The sequence below is a fragment of the Toxorhynchites rutilus genome, chromosome 2 (genome assembly GCF_029784135.1).
Source record: "Toxorhynchites rutilus septentrionalis strain SRP chromosome 2, ASM2978413v1, whole genome shotgun sequence".
NCBI classification, from domain to species: Eukaryota; Metazoa; Arthropoda; class Insecta; order Diptera; family Culicidae; genus Toxorhynchites; species Toxorhynchites rutilus.
Genome location: NC_073745.1, coordinates 81,001,253 through 81,021,944, shown reverse-complemented (window position 1 = coordinate 81,021,944; position 20,692 = coordinate 81,001,253). Strand labels below are relative to the sequence as shown.

Sequence of the window (20,692 nt, the reverse complement as noted above, 5' to 3'; positions counted from 1 at the left end):
AAAGTCCAAATAGACTGGGAATAAGACGTTACCAACATTTTAATAGATTCATTGCTAGGATCATTTTGTAACAGGAATTCTGAACTTTTCGATGACAGAATCCCACAGCTTAGATTGACAACACTATTGCTTTCAAATCACAATTAACAAGATGAAGTCACAATGAAGAGCAGTATGCGCTTATTATTCAAATCCTCTCACTGCACGTGTGATCCGAATACTCTTCATATACACACTCATTTGTTTCTAACATCTGACTTAATGACTCTGACTCTTCTCCAATGCCTCTCATTGTCGATCGCTCTGTTTACAACTTTTCATAACGAGAGTGATGGTTGTGGTGAATGATGGTAGTAGACATGTGAGTGACCAGACCAATCATTTTTGACAATCGCGAGGGTTATTTCGATCAACCAAAATCAATATGCTTCACGCACACAAACTGCCACTCCGCTTCGTAGTCATGGATGTTTTCATGTTTTCGCAATCATTTAGATGATTTGATATATGTATATTATGTATATGTCGTGATTTCAACGGTATGGTCCAAAGAATAAAAAATAAATCAGTGGAAATGAAAAAAAACATATATCACTGGTAAAAATGGTACGATTTATTATCATTATTTTCGGTAGATATTTGATAGATTTATACGGGTTTCGGGTTCAGTCCCGTTCTAACCAAGGATTCTACATTAAGGAAATTTCTTCTGACTTGCACTGGAACATGTGTGTTCTTGAAGTCAAATAATAGTCAAGGCGTTCCACGTCTAATTCAAATGAGGCATATAATACTACGTTGAGATGGCGAAGTTCCCCTTAAAGCGTGACCATCTGAAAATAAGAATAAAAAATACATGTTCAAAAACAATATTTTCTTGAAATTTTATTCAAAATGAAGCTATATATCCACATCTAGGATACCTGTTTACATCGAACGAACAAAAAGGAGCGAATGTGTAAATATCGAAACACCAAACAATTCAAATTAATTTAACTTATATATTACATTTTCAAATGATGGTTATGTCAAATTTACAAATTATACGCATTGATTTCACATTTGTGATCACTCGAATCAGTCAGGGTTTGAAGTTGATGTTTCAAAATTTTAATCACATGGAAAATATTAGTTTTTCTGAATCACTTAGAAATTGTGAATGCTGAAAATTGATGAGAAAGAAAAAACTTACTCTTACTTACTCTATTATATCTATATCTATTCAAACGATAAGATGATAAATTTGTACCATCAAATAGAAAAAGTGTTATTCTGAAATGTTCTGTTTAATTTCATATTATAACAAATAAAGGAAACATAGTAATTCACTGAAAACATGGAAACATTCATGGGAAACGATTCAAAATGTGTTTGTATGACGCATTGCTTTCCAAAATCCTACTTTTAACAATTACAGAAAGAAACTCACATAATAGTTGCACTCAGTTATCGAACTTCATAGAAAATTTATGAATTTATTTATTATTTACCAGCTTTCTCTTTTGTTGACTTTATTTTTCAGCGTTTATTCAACAATTCACAATACCGAAAGTCCTGAGATATCACAGCTCCCAAACGCATCCCCCCGAATAAGCCAGTGTAGGCTGAGCCTCGATTTTGGCGTTCGAAACAAAACACATCCCCACTCATTGTTCACTGTATTATACACAAACACCCACAAAAAATGACAAAGTTTCAAGAAAAAAAAACACGAAGAAAACAACTCGGACAAAGCGGGTCACATAGAAAAGAGAACAAAAAAATACATCAACCAAATGTAAACTCATCAAATACTAGCAAAAATTTTAAATGTACAAAAACAAAACCAAACTTAGCATAGGTCAAGGTAAAGAGAATTAAAAAAAATCAATGTTACGTTTTGTGGAGTGGGGCGGCAGGAAATATAAAATCAAAATTGTACAATCATTAACGTTTAATCAGCTGTTGGAAGAAAGACGACAAAACATGTAGAACACTATAGAGGAGAAGGTAACACAAATCAAAAAGCACGTAGAGCTGAAGCAAAACCAAAGTCTAAAACTATAAAAAAATGTTTAAATAAAAAAAAACTAAACGAGATCTATCTTAACATCAGCGAGCGTTTTTCGGACAAAAAGTGTGTTCCCGAACCGAAAACCAAAGTTATCACAAAAGAGCAATCCATCTAGGAAGACATATAACGGGGGGGCGAAAATGTGCACACGCGAGTCAAAGCTGTTCCTTTTTTCACCTCCATCTCCCGCCCACTCACGCGTTATAGTGAGGAACGAAAAAGCAAATTTCAGCCCGAATTTTTTGTACAACGATACACCGCGGTCGAGAACGGATGCAAATTTCACCGTTGAGAAAAACGATGTAGAAATGGAGCTGCACAAAAAAAAAATGGAAGTTAGTTGGAATAATTTTGCTATTTTCCCTTGGAGTGAGAGAACAAAAAAAAACAGAAACAAGTCTAATGGAGGTGAAAAGTTTCCCTTCCGGCGCTCATTGCCTGAGCTTCGGAACAAAGAAAAAAGGAAGAAGGGACGAAGTAAGCGTGATTAGAGTTAATCTCGGGGTTAAGACACTGGGGCATAGTGGAGAAGACAGGAGTAAATTGCGTCAGTGGGGTGAAAATTGGCCCGAACCCTTTCAGTACCGAGGTAGATTAATTTGTTTACTCGAAAAAGGAAATATGCCAACACCGGTTTACATGGCGTCTTGATTTATTGAGCCCATGGAACCATCAAAATTTGCCAATACTGATTCGTATCGTTGTGGCTTTGATGGTTTCAGACAAAAGACGGCGTGGAAATCCAATTGAGGTTGGGAAGTTTTTTTTTTGCAAAGTGCGATATTGATACTAGAGCTTGGATACATATATTAAGAGTTAACGCTTTGATGTTTTGAATTCCTACAAGATTATTGAGTGCTTTTAATTTAGTGGTCTTTTTTCGATTCTTCGACTTCGACCTTCGACTATTGAACCGTGTCCATAGCTATAATTTTTCGAATCCTTTGGACAACTTGCAAACTCTACCGTTTGGAACTTTTGGATATTTGAAATCATTCGAATTATTCGAACATTTAGAACTGTTGAGGCCTCCTAACATATTGGGGACCGCTCACGAGTTTTCTCGTGATTCGCGTTCCGTCTGTTACAAAAGGATCTCGAAATTACCCGTGTTTTCTACACTTGAAGGTTAAATCCTTGGCTTGCCAAGAATCAAACAAGGCCTACCGAAGGCTCGCCTTCGTCTCATCCACATCAATGGAAAAGATCTCATTCGTGGAATCCGAACAAATGAAGCGTTCAAGTTTGCCCAAAAACGTGCGGTTCTTAATGTGTTAAGCTGTTTACATCTTTTGAAATCTGCAAAATCATGGAAATTTCTGTAATATTGGAATACTATTTAGCTGTTTAGTTAGTTTGAAAACCCAAATCAGACGGTTCGTTCGATTCTGTTGAATCTTGAACCATTGGAATTTTTTCACCATATATAACCACTCTAACCGCTAAATATATATACAGCTTAAATTCCAAAAATTGTGAGTTTTTGAAGAAATTTAAATTCCTTTCAAAGGTGCGAATAATTTGATTGAATCCAAATATTTGAATGATACAGTTTATAAGCATTTCAAACGATTCTATTCTAGACCCAATTAAATCCCTTAAATGATTGAAATTTCCTCCTGATTCAACTGAGCTGATTCCCTTATATTTTTTTTATTTTTATATCGGTTCTATTTTCGTTTTCGGGACCGTTCAGACTCTTTTGATGTTTCTATGTTATTTAAAGGAATATGATACTGAATTGGGTATAACCAATATCAAAAACTTTTCAAGATATTTAATGTTTCAAGTTTCAAAATGTTTTCTGGAACCGTTTGAACAAATGAATCTTTCAAAATGTTGGAATATATTATGAATTTGAATGTATTTGGATATCTAATGCCATAAGAATTTCTGAAAACTTCGAAATTTATTGAATCGGCATGGTTTTATATACATTTATTTATTTGAATTTGTTTATATATTTATTTATTTATTTATGTGTAATTATTTTAGCCTTTTCATTCACATAGAAATGATTCAATAGTATTTAAACATTTTGCAATCTATTTAGAGCTATTAATTCTTTTTCGTCCTGATCATATTTTTGGATCCGTTTGTGTCAACTATACCGTTTTATTCATTTATTGCTCTATTGAGCTGATTCAACATTTTTATCAATTTTAAATTTTTCTCAAAACTATCGATAAAAACTTCAATGGTTTATTCAATTTTGTTTTTTCATATTTGGTTTGAAATTAACGAATCTTACAAACCGTTTCCATTTTCTGTACAGTTTGATTGGTAGCATCCGAATCGTTTTTCTATTTAAGTTTTCATAAATCTTTTGAAATTGTGAAATTATTCGAATCTACCTAGTATATTGAATTAAGCCGTAGGAACATTCTAAATCGCTTGTTCCCCTTGAGTATTTTAAGTCTCCATCATTTCGGCAGTCCCTGAAACATCGATATGTATAGAGTATCCTCATGAATATTGAATTTACGTAATGGTTTATTATTTATTTATTTATTAATTTTAGCCTTTTCAGTCATTCAAAGGTGTTCCTATTTCTGAAACCGTTTATTTCGACTGGACCGTTTTAATGTTTCATCCCCTCTATTTTCAATTCCTCATCAACCTGAATATTTTTCAACGTTTCAAATTGTTTGATTATTCCGAATCTTTCAAAGTAATAATTTTGCAACTCTCGCCTTGACTTGCGACCAAGTCAATTTTTGATCAACTTCCAACCACTTCGGGTTCTACCACGAGCATCGGGGACTGACTCTGCTGCAACTGCGCCTTCCAGTTCCAGGATGGAAAGCAAATGATTCTTCTGAATCGTACGCATTGCAAGAATCCTTTATATGACTTGAACCATCAAACCAAATCTGAATCTTTTAATTATTCATTCGTGTTTATTTGAGGGGCTCAGAATGCAAGGGGTGTAAGTGACTTGATCGATTTCTCTTCATCAACTTTTTATTTAGTTAATAACTCAACTGCAAAAACGTTCCAAATTAAGTTTGCTATACAATCCGATAGATGAGGCTCTGACCTATCTTCCACATTTTCAAATACAGCTGGGAATGTATTTGCAGCTAATTTATGACCAAAAGAGAGAGTCGATGTAGAGAAATCGATCAAATCACTTACACCCCTTTCATTTTAAGCCCCTCATTTATTATTTTTCTATAGGTCCAATTGAAAATTCATGAAATTTATAATCAGTGTTTTTATTAGAAATTGAAGACTCTTCCATGCCGTTTTCATTTCGTAAATTACTCAATTAAGCCGTTGAAATCTTGTTGTTGTGTACTATTTTACTAGAAACCATTTTCAATGGTTTATTCTTTTTTATTTATTTTTATCGCTTGAAATGTGATTTTGAGATTTGTCTGTACCTCCCAAAATATTTGTTATTCGAAGTTGTTGTCTTCTGAATGTTTGTTAAATCTTCCAATCCATTTTCATTTCTAGAACTGCTTAGATATTTGTTCGACCCGTGTGAACCATTTTGATCTTCAGAGATTCTTGGACTCTCTGGAAATATTCGTTAAACTTCTTCTCAGAAAATAAATTAGCACTCCCTTCTTCTCACTTATCTCTCTCTCCGAATGCCGACCTCACTCTCCTCTCTCATTCTCTCTCTCGCTCTCCCCTCATACTCGACCACTTACTTCGCTCTATCACTCTCTCATTCGCTCTCTCTTTTCTCTCTATTTTTCCCTCGAACTCTCTTCTCTCTCTCACTTCCAAGCGAGAGTGAGGTAATCTCACTTCTCCCCCTTCTCTCGGTTGTTTTTTTATCCCTTCCCCCTTCCCGACGAGATGGAGCAGAAATAATAGCACAGAATAATTCGTCGTTCTCGAAAACCTTTTGAAACAGGTTTGCACGTTGATCAATTCAGAAATTTTCGAATCTGTACAGAAATTTTTTATTGACAGAAAAACATTCATTTGTATATATTCAGCCATTCCATGCCAAACTGATATAGTGGCAATTTTTCACTTTTTTCGGGGAATTGTCACCCTAACGAAAAAAAACGGGTCTTATTGTTTGCGATAAAGAACAAATCCACCACTTTTCACGAAAATCCTAGAGCCACCAAATCGGTTTGGCACAAAGGTACAAAAGGTACAAAGGTTTTCGAGTCAGCTAGCATTATTGTGCTATAAGTTTTGGATTAGAGAGTGGGGTTATAATCTGTACATTTTTTTGAGCTTACGCAAATGCAAATCGATTTCGTATCTTTCGAGTTTATACAGGATATACAGAGAGACAGACAGACAGACAAACGAACAATCATTTCATTTGCAGAAAATCGCGAACGGAAAAAATCGTAAAAAATAACCGTAAAATAAATAACCGCAGAGAAAAAATCGTAAAGTCATAAAAGCCTACTACAAATATTCTGACGCAGAAAAAAAACATGTGTATAATTGCTACACGTGAAAAGCGAAATTTTTATTATAATTTTTTTTTTCGTAATGAAATTTATACTGAGATCAAATTTATTCTGAGATTCTAGGATTTATTCTAACGAAGGCAAAAAGGGCGGCTCTAAGCCACCGATGTGACGCAATCCGAGTCGACCGTCGTCGTATGGGGCAACTTCTCACAAGCAAACCTGTGTTTCACCGATTGCCTGGTCATTTTTAAACATAGGAGACGATCTTTTAGTAAGAGACGTCATACGTTTGCCCGATTCAAAAATATTTTACTATAATTTCCATGATAATTTCCACATTTGTTTTGGTTTAGACATTTAGCTTTTTTTTGGGAATGTAAGGTTAATGAAAACTTTGCCCTTTTTTCAGTGTGGTATTTATACCCATGAGACTGTTTCTGCGTTAGAATATTTCGAGTTTTATGACAATACGCCTTTTTCTCTGCGATTATTTACGTTGCTCTTATTTCCTTCTCGATTTTTCCGGGAATCATATAAAACATAAGTCAATCGACTAGAAAATTTTGTTATTAAAATAATAGACTGGATTCACTTCCAATTTAAAATTATTCAGTTTGAAAGATGTAGGCTGATAATTGCAGTGAATCAGTAGGGCAAAAAAAAATGATAAAAACAATATGCGTAAAATAACCAAAGTTTTGATTTTTCAACTTTGCTCTTCGGGGACCAAGAAGAAAAAACAGAAAAATAATTTTGCAAAACCGTCAGACCGTTCTCGGAATTAAATATGTGCTCTTGGTAAATTTACAACTATTGATGTTTTTTTTTTAATTTATTCCTATTTTTCTATTCTTTCTTATTTCTTATTATTTGAAATAGTCAAACCATTGAATCCTAAGAAGCTATTAGTTTTCCATTTATTGAGATATATTACAATTTATTTGAAAATAAATAAAACGGCTTGAACGATTCTAGTGATCTATTACTGCTTTCATTAATAACACAAAAATTCCAACAATTCCAATAAACCTAACGAAAACACACCAAAAATACATAGATACACTATTTTCACTGTTCCACACTGTTTGAATCTCGGAACTGTTTAATGTTTTTTTTTATATGTTTTTATCTTTTGGGTTTTTGAATACTAATAATCCTTTGGGACCTGCAAATTTATTTCGAATGTAGATTGAAAAAAATTGAATCTTTAGAAAACAACTAACGCTTCATTCCGCAAAATTTTCAGCGAATTGAAAAAAAGACTGAATCGAATGAATCTTTGTTTATTTATTTTATTTATTTATTTATTTATTCATTTATTTATTTATTTATTTATTTATTCATTTTTTATTTATTAATTATTTATTTATTAAATGGATTCATCGATATTATTTTTATTTATTATTTTTGCTCTTTTGAGCTGTTATCTGTTTCGACCATTTTCAATCGGATGAAACCGAACCTATTTTCAATCTAATCGAAAATCTTATATATTTCGATATGTTTACATTTTTAAAGCCGTTTGAATAATCTATTCTCTTTTAAACATCTTAACAATCTCAACTATTGTTGCTGTGTTTTGAATTATACGATTATTTCGAATCTACGAAGTCTTCCAAAGAAGTATTTAATGATAGGGTAAATGATCTTGGTTTGTCCAATTTGGGGTGTTTTTACGCAACTAGTAAATGCAAATCGATTTTTCTTCATGAAAATCACACATAATCGATACGAGTTTGGGTTTGTTGAAAAGCCCCAAGTCTCTAGTTGCTAATACTACCATAAGGTGTTGAAATTATTCAAATTTTTATGTTTTTTAACGACTTTCCTTAAAGAAGAATTATGATCATGGTTTGACCACCTCTGATCATGGTTTGCCCAAAAAATGATCATGGTTTGTCCGGTTTTAGAAATCTCCATTTTTGAATGAAAACATTCGAATTCACAATTAGATGTTGCATTTATCATTGCTTGAGTTTACTGTCATCATATTGATTCATTCATAATTTAGGCTTTCTTCAGAATATTGCCTTTTCTTGGGCATTTTAGAAGTGTTCACCTCAACACAATCAACACAGAAAAACCATACTTCTGCTATGCGCGAAGCACACCATAAACAAACATAAACAAACTGCAGCGTGCCAAGCGGTTGCCATAGAAATCATGTGGACAAAACAACATTATTGAATTGGACAACTCATGATCAGAATTGAGTTCATCAAAATGCGTTAATTTAATGGTTTAGCTATGTAAATCCGATACAAATGGTGAGCAAGCATGATGTTTACAATATTTATAAGTGTTGTAATCCAGAAAAGGTCTGAATACGTGCCAAATAATCATCTGGTGATCGATTAAAAGTTAGCTCGAATAAGGGGCGCATTGACACAAATAGCAGGTGTATTTTATAATCCTTTAAAACATGTGATTTCGTAAAAATATACTATCAAACTACTATAAATCATGTAAAAGGCAATTTCATTTATATGTTTCGAAACATTCGAAGGCCTTATTTGACACAGGAGCGCTGAATTAGAGCATTCAAAAAAGTGGGCAAACCATGACCATATTTTCGACTGGACAAACCAAGATCATTTACCCTACTAAGTCGTCTATATATTCTTGAATCCACCCAGTCGATCTTTGCTTTTTTACCTTCATTACAACCCGATTTTAACATATTACCCAACGAAAATTTTATCTATTGGTTGTGCAACTTAACACTTTAGAGACCGCTCACGAGATTTCTCGTTTTCGCGTTCTTTCTTTACAGACTTGTGTGAAATTAGCGGATAAAAGTTTTTGTTGCGTGCAAGTTTCTGTTCAACGTCTTGCTGGGTTCGATTGATAATGAATTATTTCAATTGAAATAAATTGATTGTTTATCAAGTAACAACTTTCAAAATCATGCTTATTAGATAGAGAATTGAATCATTCATCTTGCCACATAATTAATTTTTTTCTTGATCGTGACAGAGAAAAGTTACAGACTGAAACGTAAGCATGGGTCAATATAGGAAAATTCAAAGAATTTTGAAAATCAAAAAAATTGTTCGAATAGAGTTATCGAAGTTATTTTACCTATCTTCCACCCACAATTTTATTAATCGAAAAAGGGTATGAGAAAAGTTATAAGCCAAGTTGTATGAAAGAAATTAATTAAGTGAAAGAAAATTGAAAAATGTTATTTGAAAGGACCCAAAGCACATTCTTCAGATAGTACTTATTCGATATAGAATGTTTTTGTCTATCTTTAGAAAAATTTCCATTGGTCGGAAATGGGTCTAAGAAAAGTTATAGCCCAAAACCTATACAACTTTTATTTTATTTCACTTCGTCTTAGATTGAAAAAAACATCTCACAGACTGACAAATCTTAAATACTACCTAATATTCCTAATTCTACGTCTAAAAACACATTTAGATACATTAAAATCGAAGTGACATTGAACTTCATTAAACGCACGGAAGCAGCTGGACAAAGGACAGTTTTGCCCGTACGACGTTGTATGCGGCCGTATCGCCAATAGCTGTCTTTCGCGGAGCTGTCTGGTGGGAGCGTAAAACCGTATCTCGCTGATTAACTCCGCACAGTCGATGTTTCCAGACAGTAAATCGAAGACGAACAGACGTTGAATTTTCTTCCGCCTCGCCGAAAGCGTTTCTATGTCAATAAGCATGCAGCGACTTTCGTAATCAGGAAGATGAGCGGGATCATTCCATGGCAGTTGTCTTAAGGCGTAGCGAATAAAACAGCGTTGCACTTTTTCGATCCTGATGATGTGCATTGTATGGTAAGGAGCCCACACGCATGCTGCGTATTCAAGGACACTTCGAACCATTGAGCTGTACAGAGCCTTCAGCGTGTACGGGTCACGGAAGGACTGCGTGTTCCGCCGGATAAACCCTAGAACAGCGTATCCTTTTGCGATGACGTTGTTGATGTGTTCGGTAAACTTTAGTTTGATGTCGAGAATTACCCCGAGATCTCGAATGGAGGTAACGCGATCGATAACAGCAGAACCGATCATGTAGTCATGGGACAGAAACGATTGGCGCCTTGTAAATGTGATTGTCTTGCACTTGCTGATGTTCAACTCCATGCCATTATCAGCACACCATGCAACCAATTCATTCACGTCAGCTTGTAGAGCATAGCAGTCCAATATGGAAGAGATTTTCCTAAATATTTTTAGGTCATCAGCGTAGAAAAGCTTACCAGACCTCAGCCGGCTGGCGAGATCATTGACGAAGAGAATGAAAATCAAGGGCCCAAGAACGCTCCCTTGAGGGACGCCGGATGAAATAAGATATGTACGGGAACGAGCACTTCCAACTCTCACGAAAGCTTTTCTATCGGTTAGATACGATCTGAGCCACTCAGTTATCCATTCAGGAAGTCCAATATGTTTGAGTTTCGCGATAGCCAGTTCGTGAGGGACTTTATCAAAAGCTTTCGAGAAATCAAAATAGATAGCATCTACCTGACTGCGACTTTCTACAGTTTCCGACAGAACGCTCATGTAACTCATCAGATTTGAAACGGTTGAACATTTTTTTCACAAAACCATGTTGAGCATCAGTTATGAACGAACGAACCGCATTAAAGAGACTCCGGTGGACGAGTTCTTCAAAAACTTTAGCAATGCAGCATAATATCGAGATTCCTCGGTAGTTACAAATGGCGTGAACACTACCAGACTTGTGAATTGGAGTGATCGATGCCATCTTCCACACCTCTGGAAACCTACGCTCGCTCAGGGAACGATTGAAGATTGTACTGATAGGAGTTTTGAATGCATCTGCACATTCCTTTAGAAATGCTGGAGGTAGACAGTCTGTACCGGCACCCTTGGAAGCGTCAAGGTTTTTCAAAACTGCAGCTACGTCATTTGGGGCGAAAGTTAATAAGGACCGTATCGTTATTTATGGGTACGCCTTAGAGTCTCCGTCTGAAAAAGACTATAGCTTGTTTTGACAGCTGTTTATTTTTCTCCTGTTGTTGACACAGTTAGCGTTCAGTTAGCATTGTTAAAAGATCGTTTTTTCCTAAAAGTGCAATCATGAGAGGGCTAACAGAAGAAAAACGAAAATCCATTGTGACCAGATACTGCTCCGAAACAGGAATATCAATGAGAAAATTGGCGAAGGCGGAAGGAGTAAGCGTCCATGCGGTCCAAAACGCTATCAAGCGATTTGGTATGTATAATACATTGAAGGATCTACCCGGTCGCGGCAGAAAACCTGGGCCATCCAAGCCAAACTTGGATAAAAAGATTTGCAGGCAATTTGAAAGAAAAAAGGAATTATCGATACGGGATTGCGCAAAAAAGTGTGGAACATCAATCGGTATGGTTCAACGTGCCAAAGAACGTAACTCACTGAAGGCATATAGAAAGCAAAAATGTCCCAAACGCAGCCAAATTCAGGCAAGTTCCGTGAAAACCCGTGCCCGTAAGCTTTACGATGGGATTTTAAGCAAACGCGAACTGTGCATCGTCATGGATGATGAAACCTACGTCAAACTGGACTACAAAACTCTTCCTGGGGCACAGTTTTACACTGTAAAGCAAGGAACAGATGTCCCGAACGCGGAGAAGTCAATTTTTTGCGAAAAATTCGGTAAGAAAGTGCTGGTTTAGCAAGCTGTTTGTCAATGTGGCATGAAATCATCTCCTTTCTTCACTCTCGGGAATATGAATGGTGAAATTTACCGGAAAGAATGTCTCCAAAAGCGTGTGTTACCGCTCATCCGAAAGCACACTGGTCCGACACTATTTTGGCCTGATTTGGCATGATGCCACTATGCACGTTTGACCTTGGATTGGTATCGCGAGAATAATGTCGATTTTGTGGAAAAGGAGATGAATCCTCCAAATTGTCCGCAAATAAGACCTATTGAAAAATTTTGGGCTTTGATGAAGGGACGACTGCGGAAGAAGGACAAGGCAGCCGATGACCTTGAGCAGTTCAAAAAGGATTGGATAAATGTGAGCAAACAAGTCGATGAGACGGTTGTCCAGAACCTAATGAGGGACATCAAGAAGCAGGTGCGATCATTGGCGCGAAAATCAGAATCTTGATTATTTTTTACTGTTACTCCTTTCTTTCATTCATAAGATACAATATTTTGATATCATAACTGAAAAATAAATGCAATATTTGAAATAAAGCTGTGTTTTGAGCGTACCCATAATTAACGATACGGTCCTTAGCGGAAGGTTTATGTCAAACGATGGAATGTTTCGACCAGCCGCTGATAAACTGGGAGTGTCACGATTGTGCACGCTACTAAAAAAGTCCGCGAAAAAGTCAGCGATATTCTCGGGCGAGTCCGCAGTAGCTCCATCATGCGTCATTCCTGAGGGAATTCAAGTAGTATTTTTCAGGTTCCTAATGTAGGACCAGAAAGATGCTGGATCACGTTTCAAGTTTGATTCGGTGCGGTTGTTGTAACTTCGAAACGCGTTTTCTTGGCATTCATTGTAGATCGTTTCAAGGTGTTTTAATCTATCCCTGTTGCACGAAGATCTTTCGCGGAAAAAACGTTTACGTGATTTCCGAACGATATTACGAAGGTGTCGTAGTTCTGGTGTCCACCAAGGGAGTTTTGAGTGAATTGCGGAACTCCTGTGTTTTCGTGGAACTTGATCGTCGAGTATGTTAAAAACCTTTTCATAGAACAGTGCAGCTGTCTGGTCTGTGCATGCGTCGCCGAGTATAGCATCCCAGTCAACCGCCGCAAGCAGGTCATTAAGCGCTACGAAGTCACATAGTTTAAAATCGAAATCATCAACATCACTTACGCCGATAGGGTTTTGATTTCCAGCCACGATTTCAAGCCGGAGAACAAACGGGTTATGGTGAGGATTAATTTTTAAAAGCGAAGATGGTGGATCAATGAGCTCTACATAGGTAGATTCACTCACAAACGCCTGGTCAAGAAGACGTCCGTTTGCGTTACGAACTGAGTTGATTTGGTGAAGTCCGGATGTGAGGATGGATTCTGCAAATGCAATTTCAGATTCGGTAGAGGCGTTGATTGGCAGGTAACTGTTGCAGTCGTCGTCGAAACACCATGATAGATGTGGGAGATTATAGTCACCAAGTACAACAATGACGTCGTTTGCGGAGGACAGGTCGCAAATCTCTTGAACAGCAGCTGCGTGCGATTCATAAATATCAGGACGAGAGCTCGGGCGAATATAAATTCCGCAGACGTAAATAGTTGTCCCGGGAAGACTAATAGAAACGACCGTTTGTTCGAGATGAGTACAGTTTGTTAACGTAAACGCACAACACCGAATATCGGATTTAACGGCGACCAAACGGCGACTCTCGGGAATATGAATGGTGAAATTTACCGGAAAGAATGTCTCCAAAAGCGTGTGTTACCGCTCATCCGAAAGCACACTGGTCCGACACTATTTTGGCCTGATTTGGCATGATGCCACTATGCACGTTTGACCTTGGATTGGTATCGCGAGAATAATGTCGATTTTGTGGAAAAGGAGATGAATCCTCCAAATTGTCCGCAAATAAGACCTATTGAAAAATTTTGGGCTTTGATGAAGGGACGACTGCGGAAGAAGGACAAGGCAGCCGATGACCTTGAGCAGTTCAAAAAGGATTGGATAAATGTGAGCAAACAAGTCGATGAGACGGTTGTCCAGAACCTAATGAGGGACATCAAGAAGCAGGTGCGATCATTGGCGCGAAAATCAGAATCTTGATTATTTTTTACTGTTACTCCTTTCTTTCATTCATAAGATACAATATTTTGATATCATAACTGAAAAATAAATGCAATATTTGAAATAAAGCTGTGTTTTGAGCGTACCCATAATTAACGATACGGTCCTTAGCGGAAGGTTTATGTCAAACGATGGAATGTTTCGACCAGCCGCTGATAAACTGGGAGTGTCACGATTGTGCACGCTACTAAAAAAGTCCGCGAAAAAGTCAGCGATATTCTCGGGCGAGTCCGCAGTAGCTCCATCATGCGTCATTCCTGAGGGAATTCAAGTAGTATTTTTCAGGTTCCTAATGTAGGACCAGAAAGATGCTGGATCACGTTTCAAGTTTGATTCGGTGCGGTTGTTGTAACTTCGAAACGCGTTTTCTTGGCATTCATTGTAGATCGTTTCAAGGTGTTTTAATCTATCCCTGTTGCACGAAGATCTTTCGCGGAAAAAACGTTTACGTGATTTCCGAACGATATTACGAAGGTGTCGTAGTTCTGGTGTCCACCAAGGGAGTTTTGAGTGAATTGCGGAACTCCTGTGTTTTCGTGGAACTTGATCGTCGAGTATGTTAAAAACCTTTTCATAGAACAGTGCAGCTGTCTGGTCTGTGCATGCGTCGCCGAGTATAGCATCCCAGTCAACCGCCGCAAGCAGGTCATTAAGCGCTACGAAGTCACATAGTTTAAAATCGAAATCATCAACATCACTTACGCCGATAGGGTTTTGATTTCCAGCCACGATTTCAAGCCGGAGAACAAACGGGTTATGGTGAGGATTAATTTTTAAAAGCGAAGATGGTGGATCAATGAGCTCTACATAGGTAGATTCACTCACAAACGCCTGGTCAAGAAGACGTCCGTTTGCGTTACGAACTGAGTTGATTTGGTGAAGTCCGGATGTGAGGATGGATTCTGCAAATGCAATTTCAGATTCGGTAGAGGCGTTGATTGGCAGGTAACTGTTGCAGTCGTCGTCGAAACACCATGATAGATGTGGGAGATTATAGTCGCCAAGTACAACAATGACGTCGTTTGCGGAGGACAGGTCGCAAATCTCTTGAACAGCAGCTGCGTGCGATTCATAAATATCAGGACGAGAGCTCGGGCGAATATAAATTCCGCAGACGTAAATAGTTGTCCCGGGAAGACTAATAGAAACGACCGTTTGTTCGAGATGAGTACAGTTTGTTAACGTAAACGCACAACACCGAATATCGGATTTAACGGCGACCAAAACGCCACCACCGCGTTGTAGAGTGCTTGTGTTAGCATTACGGTCACAACGAAAAATGCTGTAGTTTGATGCAAGCTCAGCGTTTACTACGTCTGGGCGCAACCACGTCTCGGTCAGAACAATTATGTCGTAGTCACAACTCGTCGTTTTCCTACGGAACTCGCTAGTTTTTGTACGCATGCCTCGAACATTTTGATAATAAAGTGTCAAATGTTTTGAGAATAATGTCGCCGCAGTGTCAAGATTGGAAGGGCAGATGATTTGATCGACAACGTGCAAGCTCTGCGTAGATGACACTAGTTGGATAACAGTACTGTTTGGGGGTGGCGGAGTTGTTACGTCAACGTTGAGGCTCCTGGGTCGGCTATCGGCGCTGGTTTCCAAAAATGCCGTGAGTTGGAAACATTGTCCTCAAATTCGCGAAATTCGATCTCCTGCGGCCAAGTAGAGGGGTCCATTGCCTTGGTTTTTAAGTTTGGGTTGATACCCACCTTAAACGACACAAACGTTAACGTGTTCAACGGTCGGCCCCTGGGGATAAGTGATTTTATCACTACGTCATCCGTCTGCAAACATTCCTTGGCGAGGTTCTGGACATCCGCATCCGAGACTTCGGATGAATGGGGGAAATAAATTAATTTAAAGAAAATTGAAAAAAACTTATTTGAAAGGACCCAACACACATTTTTGAGATAATACTCATTGGATAGAGAATACTTTTATCCATCTTCAGTCAAATTTTCGTTGGCCGGAAAAGAGTCTGAGAAAAGATATGGGCCAAAATTTATCGAAAATGGAAATAGAACATTTTCACACACGAAAAAAAAATAAAGGAACAGAGTTCGAAGTCGAAATTTTTAGGCGATTTTTGAAATGCTTTGAAATCGTGAAATATCAATGCAATGCTCTTTAAAGAATAATTTAGATGAATTTCCGCGGAAAATTTTACAGAGAAATTTGTATTTCGATGGATGTAGATGCAGTGGATAAAAATATCGGGAAGAAATGAGAAATCGATTTCTTTCTGTTTTTTCAAAGATAGCAAATCCAATTAACGTTATGAACTATCTTTCATTTAATTTCTATAACGTTGTTGTGGACTATTCAGTTCTGAGTTATTATTTCATAAACGAAAAATTTCGAATTCGTATTTGATAATAAGTAGTTCAATAAATAATCATTGAAAAACTGTTTTGAAAACTCTAATAAATTCTATACACCCAGGATTTTTTTACGCAGGGGATAGAATTTTGTTATAATTTGTCGCGGTACACCATAGTAGATGTATTTAGAATATTTTCACAAATTTTCATTTCCTAGCCTATTGAGAATGAAAGAAAAACTCATTTTTTCACTATAGCGTAGGAACACATTTAAATACAAATTATAGTAGTAATGAATCACTAAATACTAAAATTTTTTTAATAATTTATTTAATTTATAATTTAATAATTTATTTTTTGTCGCAATTTTCGACGACAGGCCTTCCGGAGCGTGGCGCATCTTCGACGACCTCTACACCAGAACGAAAACGTTGAAACCATCGTTGTGCGGTGGAAATGGAACTGTATCGGGTCCATAAACTGCACAAATTTTATTGGCAGCTTGTGATGCATTTTTGCCTTTGTCATAGTAGTACTGTAAAATATGTCGGATTTTCTCTTTATTTTGCTCCATATTTGCGACACTATAACTGTCAAGGACTATATTATAGCGCGCAAAAATACCTTTCCAACAAGCTATAGTATGACTCGATACAATGAATACAACTAGAACTACGCGCTTACAACGACACCTCGCGGAAATACCGCAGGACTTTTTTGACAGCCTAATATTTCTCGATATATCATAGTAAGATGCACTTTCAGTATTTTTAGTCAAAATTTCTATACAATAGAAATTTTTACTTCCTTTTTACTTTTTACTTCCTTACCCAGCCAGACCCTTTCTCCCACACGACTTATTTTTTTTTTATTAATTCGTTTATTTTTACAGGCTCAGCTACATAAGTTTTAAGGAACCGAATTCTTAACTATATTTTTATAACTATATATAAACAATTTCCTAATTCTATGGCTAATAAGGTAGAAAATTACGATTACTTGCGGTTGACTCCCTCCCATACAACTTGGCCTATAACTTTTCTCAGACCCTTTTCCGATTAATCAAATTGTGGCTGGAATATAGGTGAAATATTTCTCTATCGAATAACTTCGATAACTCTATTCGAACAACTTTTTTTGATTTTAATAATTCTGTATATTTTCCTACATTGACCAATGCTCACGTTTCAGTCTATAACTTTTCTCTGTCACGATAAAAAAAAAGAATTATGTGGAAAGATGAATGATTCAATTCTCTATCTAATGGGCATGATTTTTGTTAGGTTGTTACTTGATAAACAATCAATTTATTTCAACTGAAATAGCGTTCTGAATCATATTTCGGACAACATCATATTTTGGACACTTTGTTCTAATATCATGAAATGCTTAATGCACTGATGATATAACTATCAAATTAATATCACAATTGCTTCTTTAGAGTAATCCAATGGTCTCACTATCATTTCACATGAGAACTACATTTGAATTATAACATAATTGGCAGAAATCTTACAACACTACTCATTATCGTTTGTGTTTGACGTTTCCTTAGCGTGAGCACGTAGAATTTACCCGTTCATAAATATTTAAATTTCTCCCGTGTTTCATCAGTTCTTATCATCGTTAACAGTTTACTGTGATTGCTTGGTAAGTGTTTCGCAGTTGACTATAACATATAATAAAGTGTAATGTAATTTTCGTTCAAAAAATTACAAAATAAAGTGTCCGAAATTTGAATTCAATCTGTCCGAAATTTGATTTAGTGTCTGAAGTTTGATTCTTATTCGCTTCATTTAAAACGAATTTTGTTCGAAGATTTTTTTATGTTTTCAATCAAATAGGTACCAAAGTAGAAAGCTTAAAAGCATATTGAACTAATTTATTAAAAATATCAACCAAATAATACCTGTGCATAATGTTTGGATCTGTTTTCTGCATCATATGCCTTAAGCGTCCGAAATATGGTTCAGAACGATAATTCATTATTCATTAAATCCAGCAAGACGTTCAGCAGAAACTTGGCGAATGTACTGCAAACTTTAAAGCCTCTTAAAAACTTGCAAGCAAAGCAAGCAACAAGTCAAAACGTGCGGTCCCAGGCGTATGTCTTACAGATTTCTTCTCGGTCCTTAAAGTGTTAGCTCGTTTCATTTCTCTACATGATAGACTTGTGTCTAATACGGTAATATGTATTTTATAACAATCAGGATCGACGAAACGAAACTTGGAGAACAAACTGCAACATCGAAAATTTGCAGTGGTTTTTAAAAAGCCGTCACTTCGTGATGTAAGAACTCCTGTAGATTAGATATACATAATTATAAACCCTCAAAATTATAGAATCCGGAATCTCTCGGAACAATGATTGACCTTGTACCGAATTCACTCATGTCTCCAAAACCAAAGCCTATCAATTCTTTATGGGATCAGTATTTATTGGAAAATTGATAAACAAAATGTCCCTGTAGTAAATGATCTTACTGAGATGTTCTATGAGACAAATAATAGCTAAATGGTTGTGGGCTAATTGGATTCTTTATTGATTTTGTTACAACAATATTGTCCTAGTCTACAAATGTCTTAATCAATCCTTTAAATTTACACGCATCATAGCAAGAATAATTGCCTAAAAAGGCCTCACTAGAAGCTTTCTAATTCTTGAAATGTTCTTTATTGTTCTTTATTATTTTTATCTATCACAGAGTTACAGCATTCCAAAAATCACTGAAAGCAATCGATATTGAAACCTGCTCTTCTAATTCTTATTTTATTTTTTCATTCTATTGAATCATTCGAATCACATGGATTAAGTTACTAAAATGATTAGTCTAATTAAGCATTTAAACTCTTCCCATTGCACGGAATCCTCAAAATCTATTGATTCTATTGGTTGAGAAACTGTGAGATATTTTTTAAATGTTTTAGATGTTTTAATAGGAACATTGGAACCAATTCCAAAACATCGAGTCTATGTTTTTTAATCTTCAAAATCACGTGAATATTTTGAACCCCTCCAATCATTTAAATCTTATTCTGTCGTAACTTACCCTCACTGTTATCGAAGCCTTTGCAGATTTAAATGAAATATTACTCCAAGCTAGGTATCGATCCGCACAATATTGCTACTGAAAGGGTTCACACAAATTTACCGCCTTACAACAACAGCAAAAAAAATCAAAAACAATGAACACAACAAAAAAACTCAAACACGGAAAAGTGCAACGTACGCTTAGAGAGCAAACGAGGAACTAGTATCCACTGTACTGTAATTACAGGGTAGTTTTGGGTAAGGGGCAAATGTGTAGCCCATGGCTTAGGAAGCAACTTGCAAACTTTAGTTTTATTCCTGCTATGATTTTCATCTGAATTCCTATGTGTATTACGATGATGACACTGACTGGAAGAGAACATGGAGTGCACTGACAATGAGCGAACTTTTTCTTCCCAATAGAGAAACGAATAAAACTGTTTAAAAGCAATCAAAAGAAGTTGTTTTCAGTTTCGCTGGTCCTTTTTTCTCGCTATCCGATAATAGATGACAAACACCCGGAACTGGTCCTGGAACTCTTGGTGAACACTAGTGAACAATAGGGAACACTAGGACCGCATTCATGGCTGTTTTCGTCCCGCATCGCCTTTATACAACGTTGAAATCTAATAAGTGGACTTTGTAAGATAATAAAAGAAAGACACAATGGTCAATATTCACACTGATGATGCTGTAATGATGGTTTCCTTCACTCCGATTTCCCCTTTCATGAAAACACCATTAAAAGCTTCATAACTCCCAGGATGCGCGCTCGCTCTCTCTCTCTCTCTCGGAATCGATAAAAGTTAATGATCATCCATAACCGGTACGAAAAAAAACACCTTTGCGTAATGAAAAGGTATCCAACCCCCTTTAAAAAACGATTGGTGCTCCAAAATTGGCTCATCGAACGAAAAAGTGCAGCACAAAGACTAATTTGCCTTTTGGAATATTCGCCGAATAATGTGAACCTCGAACGGTTATTATTCAGTTAATTGATCGAAATTAACCCCCTTGTTTTCCACCCGAGTCCCCAGGAAGTGCCCTCTGGCGCGTTGGCGCAAATTGAACACTTTCAGAGGACGCGTCGTTTACTGCAATTATAACGTTGAGACGCCAAGCGAGGTGAGAGAA

General features: G+C 36.6%; 1 protein-coding gene across 7 annotated transcripts in view; it reads left to right on the top strand.

The window, feature by feature from the left end:
• The window catches only part of LOC129765809 (5-hydroxytryptamine receptor-like), a 489,787-nt gene extending 469,673 nt beyond the window's left edge, over nucleotides 1–20,114 (top strand). For 6 of the 7 annotated variants that reach the window (XM_055766243.1, XM_055766242.1, XM_055766241.1 and 3 more), the window contains one exon: nucleotides 1,523–20,114. In XM_055766243.1, the coding sequence (XP_055622218.1) occupies nucleotides 1,523–1,688 (166 nt within the window). In that variant the 3' untranslated portion in view covers nucleotides 1,689–20,114. The remainder of the gene's footprint in view (nucleotides 1–1,522) is intronic. The other variant, XM_055766246.1, reaches the window with a different exon arrangement.
• The last annotated feature ends 578 nt before the right edge of the window (nucleotides 20,115–20,692 follow it).